The sequence below is a fragment of the Schistocerca americana genome, chromosome X (assembly GCF_021461395.2).
Source record: "Schistocerca americana isolate TAMUIC-IGC-003095 chromosome X, iqSchAmer2.1, whole genome shotgun sequence".
Classification (NCBI taxonomy): Eukaryota; Metazoa; Arthropoda; class Insecta; order Orthoptera; family Acrididae; genus Schistocerca; species Schistocerca americana.
The window spans coordinates 405769286-405792185 of record NC_060130.1 but is presented as its reverse complement, the minus strand read 5'-3'; the positions used below and the strand labels follow the sequence as shown (position 1 = coordinate 405792185).

At 40.8% G+C, this 22900-nt stretch overlaps 1 protein-coding gene across 2 annotated transcripts in view; it reads left to right on the top strand.

Moving 5' to 3' along the window:
- The window catches only part of LOC124555366, a 234138-nt gene that overhangs the window by 187058 nt on the left and 24180 nt on the right, over nt 1-22900 (top strand). For both annotated transcript variants that reach the window (XM_047129256.1, XM_047129257.1), the window contains 3 exons: nt 3703-3797; nt 14414-14542; nt 17335-17600. In XM_047129256.1, coding sequence (XP_046985212.1) covers nt 14426-14542; nt 17335-17600 — 383 coding nt within the window. In that variant the 5' untranslated portion in view covers nt 3703-3797; nt 14414-14425. The remainder of the gene's footprint in view (nt 1-3702; nt 3798-14413; nt 14543-17334; nt 17601-22900) is intronic.

Genomic DNA, 22900 nt, shown 5'->3' with positions numbered 1-22900 from the left:
ATAATTCAGTTCTCGACTCTGAGTGTTCAATATTACTGGCCTGAAAACCGTATGTGTGCGTTGCATCTTGTTAAGGGTCGCTTCGGGAGAACAATAATGTAATCGCATCATTAATGTGTAGTGGAGACCTTAGTTTTTAGAAGATACACACAAATAACTAGCGAATAGCTAGTTTCCTGATAAGCTGGTGCACACAGTAACATTTCGTCATTCAGCACTGTGTGACACAACGTGGCACAAATTACCGAAAATGAATACCACATTTACATTACTTACACCAGCGTTTCGGGATACCTGTGAATAGATGCTGAAAGCTACATGCCCATCCTTCAGCTTCGCTGTGAATAAGTACAGAGTACTTAATATAATTTTACTAATTTGTATAGGGCAACAAAATGCGTTCCATATCGGTTTGTCTGTTTCATTGTTGGCGGTTAGTTACATTCAGTAAGAAAGAACAATATTTTACCTGTAATGGATAACATACTTTACAAAATAACGTATTAATGAAATAGATATCTTCGCGTCTGTTTTTCACTACAAATTTCTTTGTACCTCATCTGACCGTTTCACAGAGCTGGCGCGTGGCTTCTCACTTAATTTCTAATTTACGTCTATTTAAGTATATTTTCATGCTGCTTACCGAACGAGATGGGGCAGTGGACTAGCATTCGAGACGACGGCAGTTAAACTCCCCTCCTTGCCCTCCACATTTAGGTTTTCTGTGGTTCCCCTCACTAATTTCAAATAAATGCAAGGATGGTTGTTTCAAAACTGACATAGTAGATTCCTTTCATTGTACTTTCGCTATACGAGGTTGTCCTTCATCGTCTGAACGTGTAACCCAAGTCTTCCTTCATTTTATATTCATGCTACTTGTCCCAAGCTAAACCTATAGCTAAGATAGATTTAATGTGATAACGTTTTCATTTTTGATGACTTAGTCACAAATGATGTAGGACTGAATAAAATTGATTTTTAGGGAATGAACCAAGAAATGTGAAAAGAAAAGAAATTGATAGTTGTGTAGTATCGTCATTTTTACGTAATCGTTTACTTCTGAACAAATATCTCTTACGTATCATGCAACGAAAAATATTAAATTACTTCCACATACTAGTCAACCTAATTTCGGATCTATTCTTCTGCTTCCACACAGCTTCATATTTCAGTTTTCGCTTTGAACTTGTGATAGTAACTTGGCAGATCGCCAGAAGACCAGCAACTACATGAAACTTAAAGTTTTCAAGCATGCTGAAAGACCTATGACGAAGATCACATTCGATTTCAAACATTTCTGGACAAAGAATTTTTCTGATGATTATAGCATACTGTAACTGTTACCTGCCGTATTACAAACGGACGTTTTGAAATACGAAACAATACAGTTCAGTGAAACATTGCTTACCAAATAAATTAACAAGATACAATTATTTTTAACAAACTACTTGTATACTGATCTCTGTCCTCCATAACTGATGGGTTTTGTTATTAAGCCTTCCTATTAATCTGTAGTGCACCGCAGGCGTCGTCCGATGATTCACAATTTTTGAAGAAAACAGTTTTCGTTACGTGTCGAAATGACATAACACTATATGCCACCGTAAAATCCAATTTTGTTTTGATTTTATAAGACAGATTCAGAAATATCACAGAAGTTCGAATATTGATGACACATGGAAACCGAGCGTCAAGGCAGAAATAAATAAATACGCATGAAATGGGTCTTTTATGTCGACTTCGCCGCCGAAGTGGCCGAGCGGTTCTAAGCCCTTCAGTCTGGAACCGTGCGACCGCTACGGTCGCAGGTTCGAATCCTGCCTCGGACATGGATGTGTGTGATGTCCTTAGGTTAGTTAGGTTTAAGTAGTTCTAAGCTGTAGGGGACTGATGACCTCAGATATTAAGTCCCATAGTGCTCAAAGCCATTTGAACCATTTCGAATCTTGAAGATCGACCAGGAACTACTTTGAAGCCGCATCAAAACTACTAGTTATCTGAATATCTATAAATTTGTGGGTAACTTATGTTCCTAGTACATTGTCAACACAATACTAGGAATTATTCATTTCTCCTTCAGCAACAGTTTTACGTAAGAACATGAGTCATGAATGGAATTTGTCATTTTCTGAGAAACCTGTTGTCAAGTTACTTCTTAGTGCCTCCTAAAGGTGTCGTGTGGAGTTGCGTTTACACCCCTGTTAGTTATGTAACGTAGGCAGCTCACAATCTCAAGGTTGGCTTTGGCACCGGAGTGCTTTATCAAGAACGGCCCTACTATGATACTTACAGAGGTAACGCAGTCGGGAAGACAGTGGGTATGGAGATCAAACTTCTGTTAGGCGTTCTGATTTCGGTTTCCAGCTATGCCCCCAAATAAATTTCTGGCGAATTTCAGGAAATATGTAAAGGTTTCCTAAATTACCGCTACTAGTCACAAACTTTTTTAATTATTGTATTACTTATTAATATTGTATTACTTATTAATACTGTATTACATATTAATAAGTAATACAATAGTTAACAAAGTTTGTGACTGGTAGCGGTAATTTCAAAAACCTTTACATATTTCTTGAAACAGTCACGATCGAAAAATAGTCAAAATGGCTTCGAATTTCAGGAAGCTTCCTCCTACATACACCCGAATTCGTTCTCCATCCGTTTGTGATCTACCTCTCCATGTGTAATTACCTCCATGCCATTTCTTCCAAATGCGGACATTGCGCTCTTGTTTTTCTCCTTCCTCTTCAAAAGTTTCAGCATTCAAAACGATAGGAATATTTTTTTCTTCGGCTACAAATTCGCGGTGGTCCCGTGTGCTAGCGAATCTAGTTCATGGCCAAACATTAAATCCTCAGTGACTTACGAATGTTTGGTGATTCCATGGCCACATCACTAACAATTTTCTGGTACCATTTACACGAAAGTGAATACATAATTATCGCGAGTATTCTTACCTTCGCAATCTCTTCTGTTGGTGTGCCATTCACTTCACTATCAGAACCTGATTTTCTTTTGGTTATTAGCTTTCGTTAGTCCTTACAGTCCTATCGACAAAGAGACCGAGACGGAACACATTTAGCTCTTCAGGGTTTGGCGAAGGAGTCAGTCACAATGGTATTATTGATGGAACCACCATGTCATTAGCCTATAGTTGTTCAGTGAAACCGCAAAAAACTGAAGGATGGTCGGCCCGATAAATGAATCCAGTTTCTCCCAACCCACGAAGCCAGTCGTTCACCGTATCGTCTCATCACACGATTCAATATCTACATTGGAATAAATGAATCATATTATAGATAATAACGAAATAACGAACAAAAACAATCTTTCCAATTTACTCAAATGTGTTGAGCAGTTTGTGAGCTGTTCTATCGAACAGTTTTGATTCACATTCAGCTACAGTATGAAAATGATTCTTCGGTACTAAGCTCACGAGAAAAAATACTAGAAAATTGCTTCTTTCCAGGTACTGAAAATATTCGTAAGACAACAAGTTTCCTGATTTATATTTTAGTTTCTCCATATTTCATATCTTTTCTCCAAGCTACTAGTTCACAGGTTGCTACATCACCCAGTTTGATATCGTTACGGCTCTCATAGTTAAACTAATATAACCTTCCTATTTTAGCATATGAAAATGTATCTTCTCATGCTGTTATTTGCTCTAAGGTAATACGTGTTTCCTGTACTTTGTTTCAGCTGCTGATATACTCATCACTTGCATATGCGAGAGAACGAAAAGTGAGATCTGGAACATCAGCACCGTTTTGGTGTGCCGTATTTGATTGTGAGAGGTAAGTTGAATATATATGTTTACACTAGGCAAATTTTTACGGCCGATGCTTGATTCCTTGGTGACATATGGATTTGGGAACAGGGTCACGGGCTTAGGCATATTATTCTGCGTAATATTTTGTCTTTAACTGCAGAAGACTCGTTGGAGGCTGCGGAGATAGCTGTTCAAATTTCTCAACGCTAACTGCTTCGAAACACAGTTAGCCCTACTTTAAACATTTTGTTGCTAGAGATAGCCGTACGAATAAATAATTCAGTTTTTATCGGGTTATCTATGAGATAAGTGGTCGAGCTAATCATACAGAGAGATAGTAAACATAGATAACATGAGCGGCCTGCTCCAAAGACTCTGACAATGCCAGCAGTAGAGAAACGTTGGGCAGGAAGCTAAGCTCGTGACTACGTGCTCCCAAGTTCAGAAACCAAATATATTTGTTAGCTGCTCTGGTAGTAGAACGTTACACTGAAAGATGTATGAAACCGGCTACCATAATATAAATGAAACAAGATATGTTTATGAATTCCTACAGAGAGTTTCTGAGATTTCTGAGAATTTTGTGAGGTTCTTTGCTAATTTGCGAAGACGTATCAGACTGGATGAAAGTTATATTGTTAGATATTATGGAACCTAGCTTGCTGTCCACACTTCGTATCAGTTTTTAAGTGTTCGTAAGCCTCTATCTAGGTGAACATTTGGCTGTTTTGTACTTTTGTGTATCTATCGACGACGACGACTTGAATTAGACTTTAAACCTTAATCTTTCTTCCTACTTATCATCTAAGTTACACATTTTTACCAACTGGTCCACGAACGGGAACTTCTAGTCATTTACACACTTCATACATATAATACGACTATCCATCTCTAGGAGCAATGATAACTTTCTTATACCACTGATTGCGCATACGTCGACGAGGCTAACAATCCACTTACAGCAAATAAATTCTGAGCTTTTTAAGATACTAATACGAAGCCTCACGAAGCAGGCGACTACGAATTTCAGCAAGACCCGTATACTCCAGAACGCAACAATAATTTTCACGACTTCGTCACTGTTTAAAGCTATTACTTAATTCTGATACTGAGCTATACTGCTTAATACAACAGTCTCCTTTGGTTTTACAGATATTTCCATAGTATAGATTTAAATTTAAATCTTGTTTTTCACTTTAGATGACGCAGGAACTAAATTTTTTTGACCAGATTAACAGATTTTTACTGCTACAAAATCCTCATCTCTGGAAACTCTACAGAAAAAGATTATGTAAAACACTAGAAATGGTTAATCGTTGAAACTTGACTGGTTGTTACGCGTGTAATGCATTAACGACAGATCGAGCGAGGTGGCGTAGTGGTTAGCACACTGGACTCGCATTCGGGAGGACGACCGTTCAAACCCGCGTCCGGACATCCAGATTTAGGTTTTCCGTGATTTCCCTAACTCGCCTCAGGCTAACGTTGGGATGTTTCCTTTGAAACGGAGTGGCCGACTTTCTTCCCAATTCTTCCCTAATCCGATGGAACCAATGACCTCGCTATTTGGTCCCCTCACCCCCCCCCCCCCAGCCAACCAACCATTAACGACGTAGAATCGTAGTCAAGTTAGCTTGACGCCTGCACACTAACAGCTCAGTTTACGATCATCACTGGGAGTACGAAATGAAACAACAGTTTCGCTCACGGCTAATGTACTACTGCTTGTTTCCGTGCGCAAATTTTCGATTCCACATAGCGTTGTTGCTTCTCATTGATTTTGCCCGAGAGGGGATTGGATCCTGATCTTTCCACATTTCACCACTTGGCTCAGCCTTCAGTGCGAGGCACATGTGCATGTCCTTCCATATTCCATAAACCAGAGATCGCTGTGTGGCATACATACTGCCTTCCTTACTGTCCTATTTAATGTTGCTGCATATGATAATCAAATACCAGTTTCTTTTATTTTACCATGGTGAAGAAAGCTATGTGGTATGTAGGTGTCCAGGGATGCTTTCTTCAAATCATAAAACGGGCGAGGCGGTGCAGTGGAACCACGGTCGTAAGGATTGGCAGCTCCACCAATGCACTGCGCTTTTATGCGTTATGTGTGCGATACTGCCAACATCTGTATTTTACATGTCGCTATCCATAACTTGGGTCACCTCAGTGTAAAGGATAGTTTTAAATATGATTAAAGTATCTTCTAAAGATATATTACGTTTTGAAAGTAAAACCGATTGTGCCTCTCTTGTGCATACGATGAGTTACACTATGTGATCAAAGGTATCCGGACACCTAACTGAAAATGACTTAAAAGTTCGTGGCGCCCTCCATCGGTAATGCTGGAATTCAATATGGTGTTGGTCCACACTTAGCCTTGATGACAGCTTTCACTCTCTCAGGCATACGTTCAGTCAGGTGCTGGAAGCTTTCTTGGGGAATGGCAGCCCATTCTTCACGGAGTGCTGCACCGATGTCGGTCGGTGAGGCCTGGCGCGAAGTCAGCGTTCCAAAATATCCCAAAGGTGTTCTATAGGATTCAGGTCAGGACTCTGTGCAGGCCAGTCCACTACAGGGATGTTATTGTTGTGTAACCACTCCGCTACGGGCCGTGCATTAAGAACAGGTACCCGATCGTGTTGAAAGATGCAATAGCCATCCCCGAATTGCTCTTCAACAGTGGGAAGCAAGAAGGTGCTTAAAACACAATGTTGGCCTGTGCTGTGATAGTGCCGCCGCAAAACATCAAGGGTTGCAAGCCCCGTCCATGAAGACACGACCACACCATAACACCATCGCCTCCGAATTTTACTGTTGGAACTACACACGCTGGCATTCGCCATACCCACACCCTGCCATCGTATCGCCACATTGTGTGCCGTGATTCGTCACTCCACACAACGTTTTCCAGATGTTTACGCTCCTTACAATAAGTGAAGTGTCGTTTGGCATTTACTGGCGTGACGTGTGGCCTACGAGCAGCCGCTCGACCATGAAATCCAAGTTTTCTCACCTCCCGCCTAACTGTTATAGTACTTGCAGTGGGTCCTGATGCAATTTGGAATTCCTGCGTGATGGTCTTAGTAGATGTCTGCCTATTACACATTACGACCCTCTTCACCGAGCGAGGTGGCGCAGTGGTTAGAGACTGGACTCACATTCGGGAGGACGACGGTTCAATCCCGCGTCTGGCCATCCTGATTTAGGTTTTCCGTGATTTCCCTAAATCGCTCCAGGCAAATGCCGGGATGGTTCCTTTGAAAGGGCACGGCCGACTTCCTTCCCCAACCTTCCCTAATCCGATGAGACCGATGACCTCGCTGTCTGGTCTCCTTCCCCAAACAACCCAACGACCCTCTTCAACTGTCGGCGGTCTCTCAGTCAACAGACGAGGTCAGCCTGTACGCTTTTGTAGTGTACGTGTCCCTTCACGTTTCCACTTCACTATAATATCGGAAACAGTGGACCTAGAGATGTTTGGGAGTGAGGAAATCTCGCATACAGACGTATGACACAAGTGACACCCAATCACCTGACCACGTTCCAAGTCGGTGAGTTCCGCGGAGCGCTCCATTGTGCTCTCTCACGATGTCTAATGACTACTGAGGTCGCTGATATGGAGTATCTGGCAGTAAGTGGCAGCACAATGCACCTAATATGAGAAACGTATGGTGTTGGGGTGTCCGGATACTTTTGATCACATAGTGTACGTTCATCCATCTCGGAAAATGCTATCCTAGATATGTTCACATTATAGAAGCTACATACATGACGTTGGAGTAGAGTGATCTCCCGGATGACAGAAACTAACTGATGCAATTTGTAGATATCGTCAGTTAACTGTCGCGCATACCCATAACCGATGGCAGCGACACATTTGAGAAATCATCCGTCGCTTGCCAGAAACGTTGCATCATCTTGTGCTAAATTTACGTGTACGCAAGTGCGAAAGTGATCCGTCGCAGCTGTTCTAATTTTCGTTCTCTACAGTGATAACATACAAACATTAACCCAAAAGTAAAGGAAAATATTTTGAAGTTACAGGTATTGCGTACAGTGAGTTAAGAGTATTCCGTGTGCGCCGATCATCACGTGACAAAATAAATACTTTCCTCAAAATAATGTCCAGTCCACTAGAAAAAAGAAAGATTGTGTTACATATGATGTTTTTAATACTGATGTGAAAAGAGAGAGACAAAGAAAACAAAAATTTGAGTAGCTGCTAATATAGTACTAGGAAGCTGTAATGAAACCTAAAAGAGTAACTTTGGAAACTGAGTCAGTTATTGATAATATTATCACTAATATAGATAGCAGTGCATATACAACAAAGGTTCAACTTTCTGATCATGTTGGGTGACTGTGAGAAGTATATGGATATCTAAACTCACAAACAAAAGATAAACATGTAGAAAGAGATATTAGGCTTTTAAACCAATAATATATCGATATATTTAAAGTAATGTTGTGAAAAAACCAGTGGGCAGACACTCTTCAGGCTCAGATAACTGATGGAAATTACGATGATTTTCAAGAAATCTTAACATATTACTTCAATATAGCATTTCGAAACGCCAAGAGGAAAAGAAAAATTATCCAAAACAAGCAGTGGATCTCGAAGGAAATAATAGAACTGAAGGCTACCTTAAGAGCAATGACACAGAGGGAAAATACTGAAACCTGCGAACAGCACCAAAAGTAGTACAAATAGTTGATAAGACAAGAAAAACCCAAATCAATTAATGAGATTATTTCAAAATCAACAAAAAATGAAAACAAATTAAATAGAAACCATGAAAATGAATAATACAATCATTACAGATGAAACAGAAATTACCGATGCCTTGAATAATGGCTACACAGATACAGCAGAAAACCTCAGACGAGTGTAATAACCAAGGAAGTCACCAGATCACAGTGAAAGATAAGCCAAGCTACTCAGTGTTCCTGAAACCAGTATCTAAAGAGGAAGTGACAAAGGTTATAAAAATGTTTAAGACAAAAAAGCCTGCTGGACATGATGAAGTGTCGAATTACCTAATCAAGCAGGCGATAGCAGAAATAATCACACCACTATTGGATATTGTCAACTGCTCATTCTAATTTGGAGTGTTTCCTGATCAACTTAAATTAATTAAAGGCGTACCTGTATACAAAAACTGAAAAGCATGATGATCCTAACAATTACGGACCAATTTCCTTAGTATCAGCCTTCTCCAAAACATTAAAAGTATCCATGCTCAACAGACTAGCTGCTTATCTGGAAAATCATAATATAGTAACTCTACCACAGCAAGGATACGAGAAAGGGAAATCAATGGAAATTGTAATTGAATCATTAACAGAATTTATTGTGCAGGCCTTGGACAAAGGATGGTAGTGTCTGGAGTTTTTCCTGACTTATCCAAGGCGCTTGACACAATTAATCATGCAGTTCTAGTAAAGAAACAAGAAAATATCGGTATTTGTCGACGAGCAGCAGATTGGATAACATATTTCAGTAACAGGAGGCAATACGTAACCATTAGCAATTCATACAGATTAGAAGTTAGAAGCATTAATTGCGGTATATCTGAACGATCTGTAATGGGGCCTATCCTCTTCAATTTATCTGTAAATGATACACAAATGTATGGAAACGAAAATAAGACACTGTATGCAGATGATACGACTGTGCTAAACCTTTCCAAAAATTTTGGAGTACTTCATAAAGACACTATCCTATCAGTCAGTAACATAGCACAATGACCCATGGAAAACGAGTTACTTAATAATCTGAAAAAAAGCTATGTGCATGGTTTTCAACAATAATCAAGTTAATGCAAACGTTGCCAAAAGACTTGCAAAACCTCAAAAGTGCGATGGTGTTCCCTGCAACACTAAAAAATTTCGTCTATAATGTGGCCGAGTACCTGAGCAGACTGTTAGCAAAAGTTTATACTGTGAGGAGCGGTAAATTTTATGCACCACATTAAGGGAAACTAGAATTACAAATTAGTGTTATAAAGTACACTAGAATTAAAATTATTTATGTGCAGTATAAGATATTATGTCATTGTAAGAATAATGACATACCATATGTTACAAGTACATAGCTGTATAAAAAGTAATTTGCAGGACCAACAAAAATCACGGTCACAGTGATATGTGCATTAAAATTTAATTCCTGTTTCCGCGCCGGCCGGAGTGGCGGAGCGATTCTAGGCGCTTCAATCTGGAACCGCACGACCGCTGCGGTCGCAGGTTCGAATCCTGCCTCGGGCATGGATGTGTGTGATGTCCTTAGGTTAGTTAGGTTTAAGTAGTTCTAAGTCTAGGGGACTGATGACCTGAGATGATAAGTCCCATAGTGCTCAGAGCCATTTGAACCATTGGGCCGTCAGCCGCAGCTAATTGGCAAGGTCTCGGTTACCAGTTTTCAATACGCAGCCATGCAACTATGGTTCAGATCTTGTTATGAAGATTTGTGCACTTTGGATATACAAGAAGCAGATGCACACACTACAGCTGTTTCTAATTCATCTCTCTGGCGTACACGTAATTCGAGCTACTAGTGCACCTTTATTTTGAAGTTAATTTTCCTCCTGGGGTAAGCTTAAATTAATTACGGAAACAAAGAACATAGAGAAAAACTCGGAGTCTCTCAAATTCTCTGACTGGTGACTGTACAAGGTACGATACTGTTTCTAAAACTATGGACGGAATCACATCTGAGTGCAATCTACTCACAAAGAATTTCCTTCACGGAAAATAGAACGTAACTCGCCGTCAGAGATTAAAAGCTACGTATACCAACAAAAGAAATCATACTCCATATTAGCAATACGAATTCCTAGTATTTAAAACGAAAATTTTGGAAATCACTCTGATCACTGTCTCCTCCTCCTCCTCCTCCTCCTTCTACTACTACTACTACTACTTCTTCTTCTTCTTCTTCTTCTTCTTCTTCTTCTTATTATTATTATTATTATCATCATCATTTCCGTATGGCATAAATTAAGAGTTTTTTAATCAAAAGAATAGCTATACATATACAAATATTACTAAACTACTACATAACACTTCAACATAGCTCTCCAGCATAATACGATACAAATGACAATATTTACTGCCGAATATCGAGGTGGTTTACATAGCTTAACACTCCCCTCCTCACTGTCAGGAAATCTTCGAAAAGACCCTTGTAGGCACGTGCAGGACATGTTCATACAAAAAAAAATGGTTCAAATGGCTCTGAGCACTATGGGACTTAACTGCTGAGGTCATCAGTCCCCTAGAACTTAGAACTACTTAAACCTAACTAACCTAAGGACATCACACACATCCATGCCCGAGGCAGGATTCGAACCTGCGACCGTAGCGGTCGCGCGGTTTCAGACTGTCGCGCCTAGAACCGCTCGGCCACTCTGGCCCGTCATGTTCATACAATATGAGTAACTATCTGTCGTTCAGCACCAGAGTGGCAATACTGTGATGAAGATTTCCCCTCTTCTGGCGAGTGTCTGCTAATCTTTCATGGCCCATTCGGATGCCGTTCAGAGCAGTCCAAATTGCCCAAGGTTTGTCAAATTCAGAGGTTTTCTGCTGGATGCAGGTCAGTTTCCAGCATTGTGGAGTACAGTTTTCATTCACTGATGACACTGAATTTATCTTCAGTAACAATCCTGGCCATTATAAGAGTTGCTTGTCATGATCTCAATGTTTTTCGCTGCACGGAGAATACATCATTCAATAGGTAAACAGTATGTGGGGCAGATGGTATTGACCCACTAACTATGTGAACGGATTATTTAAGTAGTGCATCTATCTTTTTCACATACGGACTACTAAGCCAGCCAGCCAGACAGACAGACAGACAGACAGACGCACAGTACCTTACTGTTGAGTGCAACAATCCGAGCGCCGGTACTCGAAGAGTATCCCAGCTAGTGCCACAGAGCTTATCAAAAATCTTATTTCTACGTTTGAGTTTATTAGATGTTCCAGACAAGTGTTACGTCTTAGGTGATCTAATATAGTCCTTAACACATGACCGCAACTAGTTTGAACCTAGTTTCGATACAAACGCGTAAATTTAACACTAGAACGGCGCAAGTGGGCAAAATGATCCCTGTCATACTTTTTTCTTTATTGTCATATCCAGTTTATTTACTTCGTAATGAAATCATATGACTTTTCCTAATTTTTCTCTTATTTATGATGATGTATTAGGATTTACAAAATATTTATTTTTTCTTCGACATTTCATTCGGTATACCTAGAACGGCGGAAAGGGTCAATTTGACCCAAATGTAATTTTTCTTCTGAATATATGTAAATTGTCCAGCAATGAAGCGGCAGCAGTCATGCAGAGCGCTTGCTGCTCATTGTTGCAAATTGCCACGTGTAAATTCCAGTCTATCGCAGTTTATATCGTGTCCAGCATCACGTATGCTCGGCGTGTCATTTGTACGAAAGGTATAACTATGGATGATCTCTGGTCGCACTCTTACGGCCTATTTTTATGGCTCTGAGCACTATGCGACTCAACTTCTGAGGTCATCAGTCGCCTAGAACTTAGAACTAATTAAACCTAACTAACCTAAGGACATCACACACATCCATGCCCGAGGCAGGATTCGAACCTGCGACCGTAGCGGTCACGCGGTTCCAGACTGAAGCGCCTTTAACCGCACGGCCACACCGGCCGGCTTATTTTTATGAAGGACGTTGTGCCAATGGACAGTTTTCAGGAACTTCTCAGATTTCTCCGTTTCGATGAAAAATTAACCCGAGCCGAAAGCCTGGTAGCCAACAAATTCGCTCTTGTACCTAAAATTTGTGGAAAGTTCTCTGTAAACAGTAGGATATTCTTTCTTACCGCCATGGAGAAAATATAGCCATTGACGAGCAATTATTTCGAAGCAAAACAAGATGCAGGTTCACTCAGCTCACGTCCAACAAACCAGACAAATATAGTCTCAAACTCTGGTTGACTGTTGATGCAACGACAAAGTATATATGTAATGCTTTCCCGTATCTCGGCAAAGAGGACACGCATAGAGAGAAGCAACCACTTGGAGAGCACGTCGCCCTGGGTCTCATGGAGCCATTTGTAAATCAAGGAAGAAATGTGACGACGGGCATTTTTGCGTCTCTTCAACTTCCTAAAATGTCAAAAAAAAGAAAACTTCATTAGTTGGTACAATGAACAAGATCTGTCAGGTAATGTCCGTTGAAGTAAGGAAGCTCAATGCTGAAATATGCTCCACCACCATCCTGCACCTCAGTGGCAACAAAAACTGCACCATAACTGTATACCAAGGAAAGAAGAATAAAAATGTCATTCTTCTGAGACACTGCATGTTGAAGTAGCAATAAACAATGAAGGAAAGAAGAAACCTGAAACCATAACATTCTATAAGCGAGAAAGTATGAGGTGGATGTGATTGATCAAATGATCCGTGAATATACTACAAGGGTTGCACGTAGGAGATGACCAATGCATGTCTTCTACAACGTCGTGGACATGGCAGCAATAAATGCATGGATCACCTGCAACAAATATCGAACAAGAAAATGGAAAGGAAGAAGTTCATACTTCAGCTGGCGAATGAACTCAGGGGAACGAAAGAGCAAGAATATCAGGCAGAGGAAGAGGATATGGGACAGAAATCACTTAGAAAGCGGAGGAATTGCCAAATCAGCCTCTGAAAAGGCAACAAGACCAGCGGAAACTGCGTATAGTGCCACAAAGCCGCGTGCGCAAAATGTGAGCGTTAAAAAAAAATAAATCACCTGTGCTAAGTGTGTCCGGCAGATTCCAATGACTTGAGTGAAAAGTAATACAAACCCGTGTGTAGAAAACATGCGAGGATAATATGGACCAAGTATACTAAATGTATCCAGAAGGTTGTACAAATAGTTAATAAATGAAAATCTACAGTTTATGAAACTTTTAGGCATTAGCAACAATAAATTTGTAAGATATTGTGTTGCTGAAATAAATAGGTAATTATTAATTATAATGTTATATAATTATTGTGATTACAAAAAATATGGATTAACAAACACTAAAACAAAGTACTTGTTAAAGTCAAATATGAAAATGATCCTTTTCCGTCGTTCTATAAATGTCAGAAACTCAGTCGGTCTAGTGTTCCGCAAACAAGTAAAACACGCCATTTTCCCTCAAGACGAAGTCACGTGCCATCAGCCGATTTGGAATCAGGGTCTCAAAAGAGAGGGCAGCCGGCAAGTGTGTGTCTTCTGCAGCAAATGGCTCTGAGCAGTATGGGACTTAACATCTGAGGTCGTCAGTCCCCTAGTCTTAGAACTACTTAAACCTAACTAACCTAAGGACATCACACACATCCATGCCCGAGGCAGGATTCGAACCTGCGACCGTAGCAGCAGCGCGGTTCCGGACTGAAGCGCCTAGAACCACTCTGTCACAGCGGCCGGCTGTGTCTTCCGCAGCTTCAGACACTCAGTTAACCAAATGTCGGCCAGTTCAAAGACTCCATTTCGTCTTCTGAGAGACTGGGCCTTTTCGAAACTCGGCTTTGCCGCAGTAAAGTTCTCCCTCCTCTGGTTCCTGGAGTTAATTACGACTTAGCTACTAGTATTTCTCACGGACATTTTTTCTCTTTGCAGAGCATATCCAGAATGAACAAGCTGTGTCGGCAAGTGAGCATCGAGAGCCCGGGGCCGAGTATTAAGGACTGCGTCTTCAGCTTCGAAGTTCCCGTCCCCGATGTGCCGCCTATGGGTGCACGAATCAGGGTAAGAACACTGTTCAAAATTCTTAGCAGTGTACTCTTCCTCATGCTGTTATCATTAAGTACTTACGTTTGGCAACATAAGGGTACTGAATCAAAGAAAAGAACACAAATAACGTAAGTATTACGTTTTATCTTAAATATTGTACGGAAATTGCAATGTTCTCTCCGCTATGTCCCAAGGACTCGAAAATGCTACGGTATTGCGTCCGTTCGTTGTAGGGAAGAGGGCAGCTCAACGGCTTCGCTCAGTTTGTCCAAAGGCAAACTCAGCGTCATTCGGAAAAGAAAAGACTTTGTTTCAAAGATTCAGTACTTGAAAGTATGTGTTTACAGAGAGGATGTAAAGGAAATATTTTTTCCTCATCTGAAGTAAGTAAAAAACAGGATTCATGTCAGTTGCGCTGTATTGATGAATCTAAACGTATTTTAAAATTTCCGTTAGCCTATCAAATATGTATTTTTTATTATTATTTTTTTATCTGCCAGATTCTGCGGGACAAATGCGACCCACAGTTACTTGGTCCTGAAACGAGTCGTACGTAGTTTACAGATTGTGGATTAAAAAAATAATAAACGACACAGTTAATAAAACACAAAAAACTGTAAGAGAGAATAGGAATAAATAGCATATTCCTATTGCAGAATAAAGTTGTCAACTGTTGCCAGGAGTTAATATACAGAGCAGTAAGAGTGAACCACAAGGAAACCTTTCAGCCTGGGTTTGAATACTTGGGGTTTATCATTCTACTTTTTTCAGTTCTGCTGGAAACCAATTGCTAATGAAACCTGCTGAACAGTGCAAATATTTCTGTACAATGCTTAAGAAAATGTTGTACAAATCTATATCGTTTTCCCGTCTAGTGTTCACTGAACGAATGTCGCGGTTTCTTATGAATGAGCCAGAATTTTCCACAACAAATTGCGTGACGGAATATATGGAACGTTTCTACTTCAACTGTCGTATACTTTCTCATGCGTCAGATTTCGCTATTATTATACACCCCACATAGCAACGTGACAAATTTTCAGTATTTGCATGCTGCAGAACACCACATAAACAAAAGTATAGCTATTATTTTCTCCCATGCATCAAGAGAAGAAACCTTAAATGGAAAAACACATACACTGAGGTGACAAAAGTCATGGGATAGAGGCATGCACATACACACATGGCGGAGCTGTCATCTGTACTAAGGTAATTCATGTGAAAAGGTTCCCGACGTGATTGTGGCTTCACGACGGGAACTAACAGACTTTGGACGCGAAATGACAGTTGGAGCTAGACACGTGGGACATTCCATTTTGGAAGTTGTTAGGGAATTCAATATTCCGAGATCCACAGTGTCAAGAGTGTGCCAATAACACCAAGTTTCAGTCATTGCCTCTCACCAATGACAACGCAGTTGCCGACAGCCTTCACTTAACGACCGAGAACAGCGGCGATTGCATAGAGTTGTCAGTGCTAACAGACAAGCAACACTGCGTGAAATTATCGCAGAAATAAATGTGGGACGTATTTCACCTGGTAAGAGCTGAGGGTAGAGTCTGAGTGTGGCGCGGACCCCACGAAGTAATAGACCCACATTCTCAACAAGGCATTGTGGAAGCTGGTGGTGGCTTCCTAATGATGTTGGTTGTGTTTACATGGAATGGACTAGATCCTCTGGTCCAGCTGAATCGATAATTGGCTGGAAATGGTTGTGTTCAGCTACTTGGAGACCAGTTGCAGCCAATCATAGACTTCTCGCTCCCAAACAAAGATGGAATTTTTGCGGATGGCAATGCGCTATGTTACTGGGCCACAGTTGTTTGCGATTGGACTGAAGAACGTTCTGGACAATTTGAGCGAACGATTTGGCCAGCCAGATTGCCCGACATGAATCCCATCGAATATTTATGGGACGTAATCGAGAGGTCAGTTCGCGCACAAAATCCAGCGCCGGTAACACTTTCGCCAGTTTGGAAGGCGGTGGAGGCAGCGTGGCTCAATATTTCTGCAGGGGACTTCCAACAACTTGTCGAGTCAATGCCACGTTGCTGGACTACGCCGGGCAATTGGATGTCTGACACGGTATTAGGAGGTATCCCACGACTCTTTGTCACCTCAGTGTATACGAGTAGTAGACCTTCTGAAACGTTTAGATTCAGCTACTTTTGCCGGAAGAGTAATTGCTAAATTTAAGGACTTAGAAATTAGTAAGTTTACATTTTGCACATTTTCATTCACTGATGTCCTACGGGTGTTATTCTGGGGAGAACTCCTCACTTAGCCACAAACTGTTCGTTGCAAAAAAGAAAGCAGCTGGAATTATACGTGAAGTTCACACACTTACATCTTGTAGGCATCTGTATTATCAGATAGGAATATTAAACGCTGCCCCACAGTACACCTACATTTATTCACCCACAAAATTTGTTGTCTAAGATCCATTGAGGTTTGAGAGTAATAGCGATATTCATCAACAAAATATTAGAAGGAAAATTAATGTGCGCTTCCCTCTAGTGAATCTATATTTGGTACAGAAAGGAGTGCAATACTCAGCTATAAAACTCTTGGATGATCTGCCCAATTAAATAAAATGTCTGACAGACAGAAGAAGCTTTTTCAGATTCAGATTGTTTCTCCTTTACAATTCCTTCTATACCATATAGGAATTCTCGAATAGAAATAATAAGTCAGAAACAACATGCAGTTTCTAATTGTGCCATCTGTCGTTTAACTTCCACATCATAACGCTTATAGTAAACACGGAACTCCTGCCCCATCGCTAAAGCTAGGACGCGGCTTTGCAGGTAGTGTGCGCCGGAGCCTGCTACCGGCGGCGCTCGCCGTCCGTGTCGTCGATGTCGTCGGTGTCGTCGCAGGAGTCGACTTCGCAGGAGCCGACGCAGAGCCCGGCGCACTACGGCGTGCGCGACGGCGCGCTCTTCCCGGGCTACGAGGTGGCCGGCATCGTCGAGTCGCTGGGCGAGCGCGCAGACCCCGCCACAGCCGGCCCCGGGGGGCTCTCCGTCGGAGACCACGTCGTGCTCTACCCCTACGAGGGCGTTCCCAACGGGTACGGACGCTAGCATTTCAGAATAGCTACCTTATACACTATACGATCACGGGTACCTGGACATTAATATGGAGTGTGTGCTCCCTTCTGCTTTATGACGGCTTTGAACTCTGCTGGGGACACTTTCAATTAAGTGTCTGAATGTCTGTAGGCGAATGACAGCCCGTTTTTCTTCGAGAGGCGAAACGAGAAAAGATAGTGATGTTAGGCGCTCGGATCTGGAGCGAAGTCGACTTTCTAACTCAACCCAAAGTCGACCCATTGCGTTCAGATTGGGACTCTGGACAGGCCAGTCCATTTCAGAAAAATTAACCTGCTGGTGTGGCCGAGCGGTTCTAGGCGCTTCAGTCTGGAACCGCGTGACCGCTACGGTCGCAGGTTCGAATCCCGCCTCGGGCATGGATGTGTGTGATGTCCTTAGGTTAGTTAGGTTTAACTAGTTCTAAGTTCTAGGGGACTGATGACCTCAGATGTTAAGTCCCATAGTGCTCAGAGACATTTGAACCATTTTTTGAAAATTATACTGCACAGCCGTTACTTCACAGATGCTGCTCTATCATAGGGTGCACTGCCATGCTCATAATCAATTATCGTCTCCGAACTGTTCCTCTACTGCGCACAGTACACAATTCTGTAAAAGTGTTCACACCCTTCCGCATTTATCGTTTACATCAGCGCAATAAGGGGACCACACCCTAACCACGAAAAATACCCCCACACTGTAACGCCACCTCCTCTGTACTACACAGGATTGCAGGTGACATTCTCCAGGCATTCGCCAAACCCAAACCCTTCCATCGGTTTGCCACAATGTTTAGCGTAATTTATCACTCCAAAACATCCATTTCCAGTCATCCACTGTCCAGTGGAATCGCTCTTTACACCATCTCAAGCATAACTCAGCACTAATTACAGAAATATGTGGCTATGAGGAGCTGTTCGGCCATTGCACCCTATTCTTTTTAACTCACTGCACACAGTTGGTGTGTTACCTGGGCAGCTGATAGCACTTTGAAACTCACGAACATTTCCTTCCGCTGATTTCGTGCGATTTTTTTTTACAGCCACTCTCCGAATTTACGTTCACATTTATTTACATTTACGTACGTACTCCGCATGCCACAGTACGGTGCGTGGCGGAGGGCACCCTCTACCACAACTAGTCGTTTCTTTTCCTGTTCCCCTCGCAGATAGAACGAGGGAAGAACGACTGTCTACATGCCTCTATATGATCTCTAATTTCTAGTCTCTTATCTTCTCGATCCATAAGCGAAATATATGTTGGTGGCAATAGAATCGTTCTGTAGTCAGTTTCAAATGCCAATTCTCTGAACTTTCTCAGTAGTTTTCTTCCAAATGAATCTCTTCTTCCTTGCTGGGATTCACGCTCGAACTCCCGAAGCATATCCGTAACACGTGCGTGCTGAACAAACCTACCGGTAACAAATCTAACCGATCACCTCTGAACTACTTTGATGTCTTCTTTCAATCCGACCTGGTGCAGCACTAGCATCATATATTCGATTTGCTGTACAGATGAACCACACTTTCCTAAAATTCTCACAATTAACGACCATTCGCGTTCCCTACTACAGTCCTTACACACTCGTTCCATTTCATATTGCTTCGCAACATTACACCCAGATATTTAAATGACGAGACTGTGTCAAGCAGAACACTACCAATGCAGTATCCAAACATTACAAGCAGGGCTTTTTTTCTAGAAAAAAGTTTGAGAGTACTCTGACATTGGATATAATGCAGCGAAAATTACTTATAACTGAAGCATGGGATACCACCTGTCTGCTTTTATCCATGACGTCATCAACATGTCGATCTACAAAAAAAATGGTATCGGACTCTTCAGTTGACTTACAGCTCAAATGAAGCAAGCGATACCGAGAATGTGGTATCAAACACTTCAGTTTACATCACCTCAAATAAAGCAGATTCCCCTGAACACCTGAACAATAAAGAAAATGGTATCGTACACTTCAATTGACCTGTAATACACCTCAAACGAAACAGGTGAGTCCAATCAACCCTCCAACATACAAAACAACACAAAGAAATATTACCAAACACATACTTTAACCTGTTCCCATCAAAATCTGCACTGGTTCGTATTGCCATTACCACCACGAAAAGATGAAATAAAAAATTTATGTCCATGAAATAAATCTTTAGCACTCTTCCAAGTTCTCAACATCATAAAAAAATTACTTTGTCGACGAAAAAGTTTAGGGGTACACATCCCCCAGTGTTCCCCCAGAAAAATAGCACTGATTACAAGTTTGTTTTTCCTACTAACCTGCATTAACTTACATTTCTCGTCAAGAAGAGCCGGCTGCCATTCATCACACCAAATGGAAATTTTGTCTAGGTCATCTTGTGTTAACCTACAGTTACTTATCTTTGACACCTTCTTGTACTCCCAGCATTATTAGCAAAATGCTGCAGATAACTGCCCACCCTGATGTCATGCTCAGTGGTCCCTGTTTGTCCGGACATGATGTCTGTCTGGTCTTCATATATCTGTGGTTGTGCCTTTATGTTTCAACTTCACAGTGACATCACCAGCAGTCGACTTGGGTAGCCTTAGAAGGGTTGAAATGCCCTTATAGTTTTGTTACTCTGATGGCATCCAGTTATTAGTGCACAATGGAATTCGTTGAGCTCTCCTGACTGTTACTGCTTCTGCTGTTACTGCTTCTGTACTGACAATATAATACTCCCTGCCTGATTTTATAATGGTGGGTTCACCTCTTGTGACATCTAGTGGTCAATTTTTCATTACGTAGGGTGTCTGGATACTTTTGGTCAGACAGTGTATGCATGTCTGTGAACACTCATTAGTCAGAATTTGCTGTCAGGGACTTTTCATTTCTGTTGCAGTGAATATGGAAGTTGAACTTACTGTGTGTAATGTTTCCTACTGCAGACATATATTCTGTAATGGTAATGCATCTTTACGTACTGTATGTGTATGATAAGTAGGCTACTTTGAAGAATGTTTCCTTTAAATATGAATAAAACTGCACTGTACCCAGCCATTAAATTGAATTTTTTTTTAATTTACTTATTTGCAAGAAGTTTGAGAGGCTTTGCTCCATCACCAGATAGCAGTTCTGGAGTTTAGTTCAGGTTCATTGCTCCTGTGATTCCGACAATGTTACATCTCTGGTAAGTTTTGTAATCAGTGAATATCTTATGCTCAAATGCAGCCATCTGAGACACAATGAAGGTGTACAGTACTGCAAATGATTTGACACTGTTTGTTTCCCATGAGCAATACACCTGAGCTAAACACCAGAACTGACACCTGGTGATAGAGCAATGTCTCCAAATTACGCCGTAAATAAAATGAACTGAACATTTTTTGACTGTTTACATTGTGTTTTTATTTAAGTTAGTGTGAGACAATGTTCTCTTCTGTTAGTGAAGTTATTATCATCAGAGCTCCAACTGCAATTGTTCAATGTGAAATACTTAATTTACTGGGAATGCAAAAGAGGCAAAATCGTTTGCTGCAATGAGAGTATGATGCAAAAGTTTGAAGACACATGTTGTTTGGAAGCATGTAGAAGAAGCTGAAGAATAGACCAATTATCTGTTGTTGGCTGTGTACCAATAGGGGATATAAATCATATTTTGCTCATATGTAAGATCTGAACAGCCACTAACAGATTTTTTTCACAGCAGCTGCTGAGATGCAATCAACATCTATGAACCAAGAAAACACTCTTCCTTCACCTAAATCATTTTTTAAAAATTTATATGTAACAGCAACATTATACAACAAAGCACCAGAAAAATTCTAGAATCGTGAGAGGTGGTTGTATCGTCTAACATACCAACTGGAAGAAGAAGTGTAGGAGTTGCGCACAGCACATACACAATGGACAGTCAATGCATATGGGAAAATTTCAAGATAAACTAGCAAAGGACAGGGGACCAGTACTCATACACAAAATGGGAGTTCATATTCCTGTCCCACAATTCTCATTTACATCTTCCATAGTTTCTCTCTCTCTCTCTCTCACATAGTGTGTCCTGTAAATCCTACGATGTAGGAGATCGTTCGAGGGTGTGGTACAAGCTAGGCAGAAGCAGCCACTGTGGGAAACTCATGCAAAGTACATTAATCATAACTAGAGCTAATCTCTTCACACAGGTGTTTGTGGGAGTTACATCTAGAGTACTTCATTACTAAGAAAACCAGTATCTATATACTGGACAAGTTAATAACCTGTTTAACATGAAGATTGGTGTTCACAAGAATTTATATCTCAGGGTCCAAGTTTTCCAATAAATTACAGGAGTGACTAATATGGTACTTATTTCATTTGGGTTTGGTTATTTGGGAATTTAGAATTTCCTGATTAATGTCTCACCTATTAGGAACATGTTATAGCCTTTTGAACTGGAAAATAAAATTTCATTCTGAACACCAGACAGGGAAACAGTCTGCATGGAAAACATTTTTACTTCTATTATTGTGGTTGTGACTTTCACAATTCATCCTAAATTCATTCTTATAATGAGTTGCAAATGCCATTAGAAAGTAAATGTATTAACATGTAAGATTCTCAAAGTCCATAGCCAATTTCCTGCACTGTTTTTGTCTGAGCTTGTGTTTGTCTTTGACATCACTATGAATAACTTTCTGAGCTATAGCTTCCCTTTCTTTTCCAAGATTAGGTTGTTTTGTCTAGGAATTATTGTGACTATCACTCAAGATCCCCCCTCAAGAAATATTACACATTAATTTTATTAAATCCTTTCACTCTGCTGGCCATATTTATTTAGTGTCAGTACATAAATTTTACGTTTATTAAAAATATAATTAGGCTGACAAATTAATATAGCAGACTAGATGAAAAGTGAGATTGTTTCTCAACTGTGATTATATGATCAAGTGCAGCTATAGGAGGTTGAGACTTGAATAGTAACTTCATATTTGCCAAATACAAAGGCAGGTACCACAATAAATTGGAGTTATATTTATGAGGCATGTTTTGTTAGCTCCTAAATCAGGAAAATTCTATAGTGATTTTGTCCAAGATTTATTATTGAAATTAGGAGAATGTGCCATGTGTGTTGATGGCTGCTTGGGGCACTAAAACACAAACACACATGCTCCGTCCATCCACTGTCAAATGCTATGATTGCTATTTGGCAATAACTCTGTCCTCAGTCGTTCTTTCCAGAAAGTATGCCCTCTAATGTACTTAAACATTACAGTTTGTCACTGTAGGTTTTGTTTGTGGGAATCCTTGAAATAGCAGATGTGCAGTCAC